At 41.5% G+C, this 14,829-nt stretch overlaps 1 protein-coding gene across 2 annotated transcripts in view; it reads right to left on the minus strand.

The window, feature by feature from the left end:
- The window catches only part of LCP1 (lymphocyte cytosolic protein 1), an 84,803-nt gene that overhangs the window by 15,435 nt on the left and 54,539 nt on the right, over positions 1 to 14,829 (minus strand). For both annotated transcript variants that reach the window (XM_059144809.1, XM_059144808.1), the window contains exons 6-11: positions 12,972 to 13,053; positions 9,435 to 9,600; positions 7,984 to 8,126; positions 5,248 to 5,343; positions 3,313 to 3,508; positions 523 to 601 (exon numbers count right to left, since the gene is read on the minus strand). In XM_059144809.1, the coding sequence (XP_059000792.1) occupies positions 523 to 601; positions 3,313 to 3,508; positions 5,248 to 5,343; positions 7,984 to 8,126; positions 9,435 to 9,600; positions 12,972 to 13,053 (762 nt within the window). The remainder of the gene's footprint in view (positions 1 to 522; positions 602 to 3,312; positions 3,509 to 5,247; positions 5,344 to 7,983; positions 8,127 to 9,434; positions 9,601 to 12,971; positions 13,054 to 14,829) is intronic.

Raw genomic sequence — 14,829 nt, forward strand, 5'->3', positions numbered from 1 at the left:
ATTAAAGGCCTACCAGGGGCAGGCCCTTCCTTCTATATTGGCACAAGGAATGTTTGCAACAACTCAACAGAACTGGTATTAGTAGCTACATCTTTAGAGGTGAAGAAACTCTGACTCAGAGAAACCAAAGAAACTTAGGCAAGGTCTCTCCCAGGATGACTATCTGTGCCCTGGGGGCCTGAGCTCGCTTCCTCCAGGAAAAGAAATATGGCTCCAATGAATGGCATAGGGGACACATCACCGTAAACTCAACATTTTTTGTTTTGCCTGCTAAGGAGCAGGCCACAGGGTTACGAGGTGTAGGAAATCTGTCCTTTTGCTGGGTTAGGATTGTGTACTGACCACAGAGCAAGGGTGGTGTGTGGAAGCGAGTCTCTCAGTTCAGTTTGGCAGTAACCCCCTTCTCATCAAGGTGCATACATTTGTGAAGAGAATTGCCCACCACAGAGATACTTGAAATCCTGGGGAATCTTCCAAAGTCTTGGTGTCTCCTGTTAAAGGTGAGTCCCCACACACTCTTACCTATACAAGTGATTGACTCGAGGGTTAACGCCCAAGGAGTTCATCCAGTTCCTAAATGTCCGTTCTTCTCTCGTCTCACCTAAATTAATGAAGACCCGTTATCTTTCAGACCCCTAGAAAATATGCCTCTTTTATGATCAACATTTAACTATCGAGGCTATAGTAAAAATTGAACCTACAATGAAAAAAAAAGCCCTTAATTCAATAAACCTTAATGGATTTGGATGAAGATTGTTATTCTGTGTTCATTTTTTCTTCTCTAGTCCAATTCAGTGAATGTTTCTATAACATCTATTAGTATGACACAGGCTCCTGTGTGGGGAAGCAGTTCAGAGCTGGCCCCCAAAACATCATATTCTTTACAGAAAAACAAGAATTTAGGCATCAAAGCGAGATCATGCAAGCCCCGGGGTATGGGGTGGTATGAGGTAAATATGAGGTAAACTTATTTGCTATTTGAGTTGAAATAGGAGAGAGAACAATTTGGGAGGGAGTGGAGTTTGAGCCCTACCTTATACATAGGGCTGGAAAAACCTGGGCCAGAAGGAGGAAAGAGGAGAGGATGTGAGGGAATAGGAAGTGGCGGGAAGAGAAGACAGCAAACACAAGGAGCATAAAGGGAGCCACCAATTGCATACTGGGTATTTACCCTAAAGATACAGACGTAGTGATCCGAAGGGGCACGTGCACCCGAATGTTTATAGCAGCAATGTCCACAATAGCCAAACTATGGAAAGAACCTAGATGTCCATCAACAGATGAATGGATCAAGAAGATGTGGTATATATACACAATGGAATACTATGCAGCCATCAAAAGAAATGAAATCTTGCCATTTGCGACAACATGGATGGAACTAGAGCATATCATGCTTAGCGAAATAAGTCAAGCAGAAAAAAGACAACTATCATATGATCTCCCTGATATGAGGAAGTGGTGATGCAACATGGGGGCTTAAGTGGGTAGGAGAAGAGTAAATGAAACAAGATGGGATTGGGAGGGAGACAAACTATAAGTGACTCTTAATCTCACAAAACAAACTGAGGGTTGCTGCGGGGGGGTGGTTGGGAGAAGGGGGGTGGGGTTATGGACATTGGGGAGGGTATGTGCTTTGGTGAGTGCTGTGAAGTGTGTAAACCTGGCGATTCACAGACCTGTACCCCTGGGGATAAAAATATATGTTTATAAAAAATAAAAAATTAAAAATAAATAAATTAATTAATTAAAATTAAAAAATAAAAAAGGGAGCCACAGACAAGGTCTGTATTAAAACCATTAGGAACTCATTTTTCAAGGATCTGTGTGATAGGCGGAGATAAGGCTGTTTGGTAGCTACAACCAGAAGTGGGGTTCTCTGAATGCCAACCACCAGATTTGGGTTGATATTTTAGACAATGCCAGTCATTACAGGTTCTTTTTTTTATGATGACAATAAATTCTTGAGCAAGGCAGAGACACAATGAAGGCGGTAGTGAGATGTGCCTGGAAGCAGTGTGCAACATTGCCGACATGCAATGTGCATTTAAATTAAACACACAGAGGGGATGGTGTGTGCTACCTACACATGGGCACACTCAAATGGTTGATAAATGGAGGAACAGGCCACCACGACCTATTGAAATGGTTGGTGTCTGATTTAATAAGAGTCCAGAAAGCAGTAAGGAAAAAAAATAAAGATCTACAAGTCATTCTGCAGGAAGAACTACTAGTATTTACTCATCAGTAGACTCGGGTTGAGAAGAAGAAAATATCAAAGTGGGACCCAGGGTTTTGGTGACTGAAGAAAAACAAAGTGGTATGATTAACGAAAATGGAGAGTTTCTAAAGGACATGGGTGGGAAGCAGGGAGGGCAGAAAGGCACCGCAGGGAGGAGAAGTGATCAATTGTGTTTGTAGATGCTGAATTTCCAGCGATAGCAAAGGAACCAAATGGGGATGCTCTAGAGGCAGCTGGAAGTGGGTGATTAGAGGGCTTGATGTATATACTTGGTAGTCCACAAAATGCCTGGACCCCTGACCACAATTTATCAAATGATACAAATGCAGCACTGTTGGAATAAGGATTGATTTTTATACTCCCAGCTCAGGTAAAGCATTGCAGGAAAAAAAAGAGATCAATCAAAACTTTAAATCCAGATTTCCTTTCTTTAGTGATATTCATTTTGTATTAATTTTGTCTTGATTTTTTTTTTTTTGGTGTCAACATTAAAACTCATTTGTGAAGGAAAAAAGAAGAACCCGACAATAGCTACACCCTTTTAATCTGATGTTAGGGCTGTAACCCCCAAAACACAGCAGTCAGGGATCCTGCCTCAAAACTGAACTCCGCCCCACCCTACCTCCCACATCCAAATCAAAGAAACAGAACAAAAACCTCACTAAGCACCTCTTAGAATTAAGTTAAATATTTTTGGGTGACAAGTGGCTGCCGTCTCTTGCATGAGGAATTAACACTTAGTCCATTAAGTACATAAATTAGGTTTTTGGAACTCGGGATTTATTTCTACCCTATAATTAAATGCATTGTCTTCCCTAAAACTTTTAATTCTGATAATGGATGAAGCTTATGCATAATGGATGCGATATAATGGTTTTTGATTATTCCTGCTTGGCTGTAATTGGCTTGATTAATCTATTTATTCTCTTGGTTATATATCAGAGAATTGATGACCTGTTTGCACATCTTCCCCAAAGTGTGGCTTATATTTGCTTAGCAGGTAATTTCAAACCGCCCTTGAACTGGAATGGTGAATGCTTTCCCAAACTTCTAAGCAACAGGTTTCCAGTTACCTTCAAGAGCCCCCCAGTCGATGTCCTGGTTCTCGGGTTTGTGCAGGGCAGGGTATCTGTTAAAGAGGTTGGCAATGAAAGCCAAGTTCAACTTGGGGTTCCCTCGGACTACATCTGTGGCTGTGACAAACTGCCGGCAGCCCAGCCTCTCTGCCTGCTGCAGCATGCATTCTGCCCTCTGGATGTCATCCTTCTCCTGCAAAAGGGAAAAGGCCAGTTCAAGGCTGGGTCAAGGCTGTCCATGCAGAAAGGAGGTAGGAGAACATGAACAAGAAATGGGAATCTTATGGGTGCACTTGGTGTTTAACCTCAGATCGACACTTAATCACGGCATAGGATTACTTCTCAGTGCCTGAACTGAAATCAGCAAGTAAAATGTATCTCAGAAATTGAGACATCGAGTCTCTTGTCTCTCTCTATACAGAACCAGGTCAGATGAAGGCTTGGTTGTCCTGTTCTTAAAGAGATTCAGTAGATTCTATATAGAAGTTTCTCATTTAAGCAGATCTTAATTATTTTCAACGATGAAACTTCCCTTTTATTATTTGCTTACAGATTCTGTGTGATTTCATCTACCAAAAGTGTCCCTTTATTGTCATAAATAACACTCCTATTATCAGTTCATCAGAGACATTCCCACCACTCAGTACGAACTTTCGATTCATAGAGCCACCTTTCCCACACGTGGAGCTGTTGTGCATGTGACTCAAACACAATGAATGCAATCAGTTAGTCGAGCTACACATGGTCAGCAATGAATCTGTAGCAGCAATTTGGCTTTTGCAGACTTCAGACCAGGGGCTTGACATGTTAACAGTCTGTTCAAATAGTTCTAGGGAATCTCCAGTCATCTGTAAGTAGACTTTTATCTGAACATAAAGTTTTGTTGAAAGGTGGTCCACCATTCTTAAAACGTTTAGGAGTCTATGACCCCACCAAGTTTCAGGAAACGGAACTTTTCATTGTTGATTAATATAACGCTTCCCTAGATACTGCTGCACATTACACACTTCATGAGCTTGTCATTTGGGAATGAGTTGACTTAGATATTAACATTGGATTTAACTCTAAACGAGGCTTAAGACTCGATAATACTCTCGAGGTGAGTATGAGTGGTGGCAAAATCAGTGTGAATATTCTGACCCATGCTGTGCGGTCTTTAAGAACTCTCAAACCAGACACTTCTAAGAACTCACACAATCCTACCTAGGGCTTTCCTCCTGTTATCCGCCCCCCACAATGATGTGGTGATGTAGATTGTGGCTGGGTGAATGTTGGAACCACCCTGGGTTTAAATCCTTTCTATACCATGACTCTGTGGTCATGAGATGACTACTATCCTCTCTGACCTTCAGCCTTCTCAACTATGGAGCTGGTATTTAACACTTAGCTTAGTGATATTTGCGACAGTTAGAGGCCATGTATGCAAAATGCCTAGCGTAGTGCCTGGCACTGGAGGAGGTGTTGTCTCCTTGTCATTACCAGAGGAGAAGGATCCAGCCTTGGATCAAATAGCTTCCAATAATCTATCATACTAAGTAATCCATCTGAGACTCAGCTTTTTCATTGATAAAATGAGAATTTATTTGTAAAAATATCCCACTGATTTCCAGAAATAATATTCAGGCACCTAAAAATAAACACAATAATACCTCTTGGTGTCCTGTGTCTCTTAAATGATGAGACATAGAGACATGCCTACCATGGTGTGTGGCACTTGAACAGTATTAGTTTCTTTCTTTCCTGACTATTTTCAGATGTACTTTCCCACAGTTATAATCCCAAACCATGAACAGTTGTTAACAGTTTTAACAGGGCTTTAAGCAGACACAGGCACTCCTGGAAATCCCAGAGTCAGGGTCATGCAGGGCCATGGAACTGCCAACGCAAGGACAACATCACATTCTCTAAACACAACTTGGGACACGGCCTTACCCTTAGTCCTGACATGTCAATAACAACTGCAGGGATACCTTCTTCATCTCCTTTTGGAGCCACCTGCTCAAGCAGGTGGTAATAAGCTTTTGAGTCCTATGAGAAATTAAGAAATTACAATTTCAGAATAGCACAGCTAATCACACACTTAGCACAACTATAATTTCCCAAAAGCAAACATATTATATTTCTTATTTGACTGTCATTCAAGAATGCAACTTAATTAACAAAACTGGAAGCATTCACTAATTTGAATTTTCTGTTTCTCTGTTTACGTATCATCCTGGACTTTCTTTTTCAATGGAACATAACAAATATAGGACATACACAAAAAGCAACCCGAAGAAGCAAATGCTATTCTGTTGTTCTTAGGGGAGAAAAATAATTTATTTGTAGGTATTAAATTATATATAGGAAAACATATATACCTTTATATTGCTGTAGAAGTCAGTCAGCTAAGGTTTAATTAAAAAAAAAGTGACAGAAAAAGGAAGCAGAAGTTTAAAGCAGAGTTTAAAAACACATTTATATGGACAATCAGCAAAAGAAAAATAAGGATTTCAAAGACAGAAGGTTGAAGCAGTAACAAGCGATCTTTATGTAATAGGAGATATTAAGATGACAGGCACATTCAATGTTTATCAAGAAGTTGGAAAAAAATGGTTAAATTTGATGACAGCAGATTGGATACAGTTATTGAATTCTCACATTTTCCTAGATTTACAAATATGGTTATTGAAGAAAAGATTTCTCAGAATCCTAGACTTAGAATTATAAGTTCATGCTCATTCAATACAGATCATCAGGTAATTTATTTAAATAATTTAAAATCATCTTAATTTCTCTTAAAGACTGAAAACTCAGCTGTTGTTCTTTTTGTTTTTAAAACTGGGTGGGGCCTGGGGACAGCAGAGGTAGGCTCCCCACTTACGACATTAGAGACATTAGAACAAGAGAAAGCCTGCCACTGATGTTGCACCTGGGGAAACTGATTTTTAGCCCTCCCTTCCACCCTCCCCTTCTCTTACTTTTCGCCGTAGCTATTTTGAAGTCAGTGAAAGTTCTGTGCAGGTGTTGGGCACAAATCAAATCTGCTTGCCACGTGTTACATCTGGTTAGCTTTGCTAAGTCTTCTCTCATTTTCTGACCCTAATAGACCCTTCTCACTCGCTGTAGGGTGGGTGTTCTCCCCAAGTTTGCTGACTTGGTTGATTTCAGGGCGCCTCCCAAAGCTGCCAGATGTTCAGACACACATCACAGGGCTGACCTTGGGCACGTGCACCTGCCCCCTGGTGACAGCCACCATCCCAGTCTCGGCTCAGCTTCTCAGTGCCCATGGTTATTATTCTAAGAAAGACAGCTTTTTAGGGATGAGAAATCGGGCACATGTATGGCTCAGATGAAGCAGCCTAATTTTGGCTGAAAAGCTTGAAAATTTTGGCTGAAACAGGTGCAGAGCTTAAGGGCTGGACACCGAGGAAGATAACGCTGCTGCCTGACTCCTGTTAATCCCTGTTTGGTTGGTGGTGCTACGCCCTCAATAACCAGTGAAAGTGGCGTAGTTAGAAAAATGCATTTGGCCTTATTAGCTTAGGTGCTAAGGAATGGGGGACGTTCCATCTGGAAGCTTCTGTCTAACTAGCACGATGCCCAGCGGCCCCTGAGTCCACAGTAAGGGAAAGCTGTCAAAGAAACAGAAGCATGGGAGACTCTTGGTGAGTCATGTGACCTTTCGTGGACTCTTTCTCTTTGGAGATTTCTTTAACTTTCAAGAAAGTGGAGCCTGAAATGTTTTTTTCCTGCTGCCTCCCAGCATCTCATACCGTTCCTTAAGCTCCTTCTGTCTTGGCCCATCTGTCCTTAGTGCCAACAGCCGTCTTTCACCCTGACATGGGAATTCCACCACCTGGAAAACCACAGGGCAAGCTTCCCTCAGCCTTTCCACACCTTGGGTCTCCGCTGTAGGACTGCCTGCCCTTCTGCTTGCCCTGGGGGACATTCTCACTGCAGAGAGTTTCCAGAGTCATTAACTTTTAAAGACAACTCTGCTTTCTACAGAGGAAAACCTTGCAAGAAATTCACTGGCTGTTTCACAGAAGCACTATGTACGGTGCCCAAGTACAGGGGACCTTGGCGGCTGACGTGGGGCTTGAATCCTGACCCGGCTCCCCAGCTGTGCGAACCTGAACAAATTACTGAAGTTCTCTTCTACCTCAGTTTCCTTATCTGCAAAATATCAACGGTTTCGTGTGAGGATTAAATGAGCCCATACACATGGAAAGTAGGTAGAACAGGTCCTGGTAAGCACCAGACACCATGTTTGATATTCTTAGGGTCATTAGAAGAGGAATCCTCATTTAATTTTTTTTTTTTTAAAGGATTCCCATCTGATGCTCCCAGCAGACACTCCCTGATATTTTATAAAATTGGGACATCCCCGTCCTACGCATCCTCTCTTCCTTGAGAAGCAGTCTGACTCCCGCCCTTCCTCCCTCTACTTGCCAAAGCTGTGAGCCCCAGGAGGGCCACGTCCCTTTGGTGCTGAGGTCAGGTCACCACGGGGCCCACAGGCGGAGCTGCACGGGGAGTCCTGGGAGGCCCGAGCTGCTCCCACAGCCCCAGCCACCCTCTAACGAACTCTAGGGCTTCTGAAGTGATGGAGCTGAGTCTTTGTGCTTTCTCCAGGAATGCCCCAGTTCCCCATCTCCGCAGCAGTTGGTCCTGCACTCTACCTACCTTGATGTCCGTGCTGAAGTTGCTGATTTTGCCGCAGCCTGCGTTCTCCAGGTGGTAATTAGCCCACCTCAGCAGGAGCTCCTCAGGGGACAGCTTCATCAAGTCCTCCAGACTCTCCCCTTCTCTCAAAAGAGCAATCAGGGCTGAAGAAGGACAAAAGCCGAAGAAAAATAAATAAATACAGGGGATGTTTGAAGGGATTAGTTAGAACTTCAATTGAGCTCTGCTGGAAAGCTGACATAGCAGATGTTATTTCTCTCGGGTGAGGGTACTTACAGCCCTTCCCATGGAACAAACACTTTATTATCATTCCCTTATCTATCATCCTCAATTTTCAGGTGGGGAAGACACGTCACCAGTATATCTCAGTGCTAAGCCCAAGAAGACCTCAGCAGAGCCACAGAAATAACCAAGACTGTCAGGGTCAGAAAGTTCTGCCAGGTCTGTCAGACCACCTTTCACCATACGACAACAGTTCTGCTTTTAAGAGATCAATTTTGTAATAATGACAATTGTCTTCTTGTCTGTTCCCATAGGTGTTTTATATTTCAAATGCTTACTTGCATAATTATAGCATCTCAAAAAGTATAATCAACTCTTTCCTCTATTTTCCCCAGCTAAATAAATACATTTTGCTCAGCTAGAAGGTTTAAATTGAGTCCAGGCTATAATTTGTAAATCAATTTTCTTTCTCGTGGGTTCTAAGTTTCCTATTTGCTTCTTCTCCTCTATATGATGTTTAATATATATTGGTTTAAAAATGGAAACCCAGGGTTCTTCGCCTGTTATTGTGATTTAGAGATAGAAATTAAAAAGTGTGTATAACTAAAGATCAGAATTTGGCTACAAACTGCCTATTGGTGGGCTCTGTCCTGGAAAGCTAAAAGGTAACTCTGTTTTTTATATGATTCTTATCATCAACTACTCCTTTTGTCTAAACAACTGGCTGCAATTGTTCAAATGCAGATGAGATGCAGAGAGCAGACAGAATAAGATTGGCAGCTACAATAATTAGTTGTGAACTCTAAAACCCTGCATATAATCTTCCATAGTCTCAGTAGGAAATAGATCAACTCTCTCCAAACCTGGAGCTAGCACTGTGAACTGCTTCATCAAATAGAGTTAGAATGAGTCTATTTGTTACAAAGTATCTAGAGGTCAAGTAACCCAGAAAAGCTCTTGTGGATAGAGCCTAGACAGCTAGACTGAGCTCTAGGTTCTAAACAAGCATTAGTCTGTGGTCTTAAAAAGCTTTTGCTCTGTCATTTTTTAAAAGTCTGGTCAGTGTGGATAGAAACTGTTACATTAATGCAAGGGATCCGATGCAACTGTAGTTCTCAAAAGTTGAAGATTCTGAGCTCAACATTTCCTGACATCTTCCCCCTACAGCCCCCAGTCCATGCATTAATAAAAGGCCAGGCTACTCTTAATATCTGCAGCTTTGTACATACCTTCATTTCTACTGAGTTCGATGTCAGCAAACAATCCAATCTTGATGACTTGCCACAAAAGTCCCAGGACCAGGTAAGGCTTCCCCTCCTTTAAGTCCTCAGCCCCGATGTTAACCACATGGCATCCAATGGCTGAGGCTGAATTCAGAGCCAGGTTCAAATTCTCCTGCGGGAGAAAAAGTGTACAAATGTTGATTTTGACTTTGCAGATGTCAAATTAAGGATTCCTGGATGACAACAATGCCTTGCTTCTGGAAAGTTCACAGGTCTAGAAGCATGGTCTTCACTAAATTTTGGCACTGCGAAAAAGCGGTAAATAACAGCTGAAAGAAAAAATCTGGGCATATGCCTCTTCGATCAAACCAGCACCCTGAGTCAAAAGCCCATCGTGGCCCAGATGAAACTAATGAGGGTTACAGTTTTCCATTTTTCCCTGTGATGGAGCCTATGCCCTCAATGTCCCCATCTGCCAGACATAAAGGGGCACCTTTGAAGATAGTCACTGTCATGTCATTGGCTATCATTAACAGTGTAACTGTCAATGCAAATCACGGTCACACAAAAAAGAATAACAAAACAGCTTTTTGACTTTCAGATTGGGTATTAAGAGAATGAAAAAGACACAAATCCAATTCCTAGAAAAGATAAGAGTACTTTTTACTGAGACAATTTATTGAGTATCCATGATATCTAAGGACCTGAAGTATCAACGTACCTATTCATACACACACACACACACAGGCACACACACATAAAGACTACATGTTCTTATAACTAACAACAGTGTATATAATGTGTATATAACTCATACACAGTTGGAATAGAATCAATGACATTTTTACTCTAGAATCTGTACACTGTTCTTGGGTCCAGATAGGAGACGATATTAGAGGCAGTGATGTATAGAGTTGTTTTTATGACAAATTAAAAATAAAACCAGGCCACTAGTGAATTGGAAAGGGATTATCAGAAAAGTAGTCTTGGCAGGAAAGAATATACAGTGGGAAAAGGACAGTCTCTCTAATAAGTGGTGCTAGGAAAATTGGACAGCTATGTGTAGAAGAATGAAACTTGGCCATTCTCTTACACTATACACAAAGATAAACTTGAAATGGATAAAAGACTTCAACGTGAGGCAGGAATCCATCAGAATCATAGAGGAGAATATAGGCAGCAACCTCTTTGACATCGGCCACAGCAACTTCTTTCAAGATATGTCTCCAAAGGGGTGCCTGGGTGGCTCAGTGAGTTAAGCCGCTGCCTTCGGCTCAGGTCATGATCCCAGGGTCCTGGGATCGAGCCCCGCATCGGGCTCTCTGCTCGGCAGGGAGCCTGCTTCCTCCCCTCTCTCTGCCTGCTTGTCATCTCTCTCTCTGTCAAATAAATAAATAAATAATCTTAAAAAAAAAAAAAAGATATGTCTCCAAAGGCAAAGGAAACAAAAGCAAAAATGAATTTTTGGGACTTCATCAAGATCAAAATCTTCTGCATAGCAAAGGAAACAGTCAACAAAACAAAGAGGCAACTCATGGAATGGGAGAAGATATTCATAAATGACAAAACAGACAAAGGGCTGATATCTGAGATCTATAAAGAACTCCTCAAACTCAACACACACAAAACAGATAATCATGTCAAAAAATGGGCAGAAGACATGAACAGACACTTCACCAAAGAAGACATATAAATGGCTAATAGACACATGAAAAATGCTCATCATCACTAGCCATCAGGGAGATTCAAATCAAAACCACATTGGGATACCACCTTACACCAGTTAGAATGGCCAAAATTAACAAGACAGTAAACAACGTGTGTTGGAGAGGATGGGGAGAAAGGGGAACCCTCCTACACTGTTGGTGGGAATGCAAGTTGGTACAGCCACTTTGGAAAACAGTGTGGAGATTCCTCAAGAAATTAAAAATAGAGCTACCCTATGACCCTGCAATTACACTTCCGGATATTTACCCCAAAGATACAGATGTAGTGAAAAGAAGGGCCATCTGTACCCAGTGTTCATAGCAGCAATGGCCACAGTCACCAAACTGTGGAAAGAACCAAGATGTCCTTCAATGGACGAAAGGATAAGGAAGATGTTGTCCATATATACTATGGAGTATTACGCCTCCATCAGAAAGGATGAATACCCAACTTTTCTATCAACATGGACAGGACTGGAAGAGATTATGCTGAGTGAAATAAGTCAAGCAGAGAGAGTCATATGGTTTCACTTATTTGTGGAGCATAAGAAATAACACAGAGGACATGGGGAGATGGAGAGAAGAAGGGAGTTGGGGAGTTAGGGGAAATTGGAGGGGGAGACAAACCATGAGAGACTATGGACTCTGAAAAACAATCTGAGTGTTTTGGAGGGCCAGGGGCTGGGAGGTTGGGGGAGCCTGGTGGTGGGTATTATGGAGGGCATGTATTGCATGGAGCACTGGGTGTGGTGCATAAACAATGAATTCTGGAACACTGAAAAGAAATTTTTAAAATATAAATAAATAAATAAATAGGTAGATAAATAAAAGGAAAGTGGCATTGGGGTGACTGAGTGGCTCAGTGGGTTAAGCCTCTGCCTTCAGCTCAGGTCATGATCTCAGGGTCCTGGGATTGAGCCCCTCATAGGGTTCTCTGCTCAGCAAGGAGCCTGGTTCTCCCTCTTTCTCTGCCTGCTTCTCTGCCTGTGATCTCTCTGCCAAATAAATAAAAAAAAAAAATTTTTTTTAAATAGAAAAGAAAAGAAAAGTGGGTTTTGCCCTAGTGTAGAGCTCAAATGATGAATGAAAAATCTTCTTCCTATTTATGGCCAATACTAAAACACGACATCAAGATGAAATTTAACATGAAGTGCATTCATATAGGTTTAATCATTGTCCTCACTTTGGTTACCACTTCCATTTTAAAAGTACACAGTACTGCTTACAACCAAACAGCATAATATACTGCTCATGATTTAAGGAGTGAGACATGCTTTCTGAGCAAGGGAATTACAATAGTGTTGAAACACTGGAACATTACACAGAAATACAGCTTACTTACTACTGGTTACTGTTCCAGTTAATCAACAAATTGAAGGCATAAAACCAAGTTATATTTATCACACTGGTGGCTGTGGCCAGTACCACCGTGGGCTCCTAGAGGTCTTCCTGTTTGTCGCCCCCTCACTTCTTAGAAAGGCTGATCTTTTCAGCTAACACGCTGTGGATTTGGCATCAGCTCGAAGATAAATTGCTAGGGAAAGTGGAATTAAAACTTTAGCCAACATGAATTTTATTCATAAGTGGCCAAAACAAACAAAGAATGCCCCCCCCCCAACTACTAACATCCCACCAACATTCCCCAGCCCAGGTCCCCTGTTCTATTAATAAAAGATACAACTGTCTCCCTCTGTCCTCATGAGTCATGACAAATCACCAGCTGCAGAGCCGAGTTTGGGATTAATGTCCGAGCACCTGGGGAAGACTGGCTCCTCCTTTCCAGGGCTCATTCATTCCAAGCACACTCTTATAGCTTAGTAACAGAGAGAAGGCATACCTGAATGGTGAAGGGGGTGAGTTTCTTTTTGTTGATTGTCCTTTCATCAATTGTGTCTGGCACTGACAGGTTGATCATTTTACTGGGGGAAAAAAAAAAGAAACAATTAAATTAAAGAAAGCTGGCCTTGGAATAACAGAGTCCAGTGACACTGAATTTAAATTCTAGCAATACTATCACCGAATAAGGCAGCAATATAATCTGTGTGGTCCAGTGTTTAGATAAAACATCAGTTATGCAATTTTGATGAGATTCAAACCTCTATGAGAAATGTCAATGTTACTGAAATCACACTAATATGTTGAGGCAGGAAATAAAGACCCAACTTTATTCATGCATGTAAGAGGCTGCAAAATCATCCTGGTGTCCTTAGCATATTAGGAAATTCTGGGTAGAAAACCAAGGTAAATCCTCCATAAATACTTTACTTTCTCAGCTGTGAAAATTGTATATAAATGACTATATATATACTAATATAAATGACTACTTGTACACTTCTGAGCTGATATAATGTCTGAATTTCTCTCTGACACCTGGTGGAACTCTATGCTTTAACCAAGTGGATGATAAAATATTTTATATCCTGCTGTAGTCACTGTTGTATCAGTGCTTGGGAAGTATCATCCACGTAAGTGCCTAATACATTGATCAAATGTCTAAAGCAAGCAATTTTTATTTATAAAAAACTACTTTCACTCATTTAGCATTGGTGTAACCTCTTGGGACATCAAAAATAAATTTCCTTAGGTCACCTCCATCTTATTTAAAGAAAGGAAGTTGAAAAAGCAAATCCAAAGAACCCACAACAAATTCAAAGAATAGTAAACTTGACTGTGGTTATTTGTTTTTTGTTTAAAGATTTTTATTTATTTATTTGAAAGACAGAAAGAGACATGAGAGGAAGGAGGGTCCCAGGGAAAAGCAGACTCCCCGCTGAGCAGGGAGCCCAGTGTGGGGCTCGATCCTGTGACCCCAGGATCGTGACCTGAACAGAAGGCAGTCGGTTATCCAACAGAACCACCCAAGCACCCTGGCTACTTGTTTTTAATGAGAAATCAGCATTAACACTTTTTCCTCACAATTTTTTAAGCAACTACCTTTTCTTTGGTGTTCTTTAAAGATGCATTTCTGTAACTTTGTAGTGTGTGTGTGTATATACATATATTTAAATAAAAGACACTTTATTGCAATTCAGGCAAAACAAACTCTTAAGTCATTATTTAAAAAATCTGAAACTGTTGGTGAAATAGAAGCCGTGGGAGATGGCAGGAGGGAGGGGTGACTTTAGCAAGCAGAAGGTAACCTTGCTCTTGAAAAGCTGATGGTGCAATTAAAGAGACAAAATATATGGACATGAAGGATCCATAAGGATCCAACAGAAGAGCATTATAATGGCTTTCAGAGTACTACGAATATGTGCTTTGAGAATCCAAAAGACCCCTGGGGGACTGGAATAGACCAGAAACTATTAGAGTCAAAGGATTTCTATAGAAGAAGAAGATGTAGAAGGGTATTCTTAAAAATAAAAGGCAGGGGCGCCTCGGTGGCTCAGTGGGTTAAGCCTCTGCCTTCGGCTCAGGTCGTGATCCCAGGGTCCTGGGACTGAGCCCCGCATCGGGCTCTCTGCTCAGCAGGGAGCCTGCTCCCCCCCATTCCCCCCCACCGCCCTGCCTGCCTCTCTGTCTACTTGTGATCTCTGTCTGTCAAATAAATAAATAAAATCTTAAAAAAAAAAATAAAAAATAAAAGGCAAAGCCATAGTTGCAGTTATGAGCAGGATGGGGATGGGGGAGAGTAAGTATGGTTGTAGATGTCTTCATTGTTCACAGAGCAATTCACTCAGTAGCCTGGGCTGGGT

This window comes from Mustela lutreola, chromosome 13, assembly GCF_030435805.1.
Source record: "Mustela lutreola isolate mMusLut2 chromosome 13, mMusLut2.pri, whole genome shotgun sequence".
Taxonomy (NCBI): Eukaryota; Metazoa; Chordata; class Mammalia; order Carnivora; family Mustelidae; genus Mustela; species Mustela lutreola.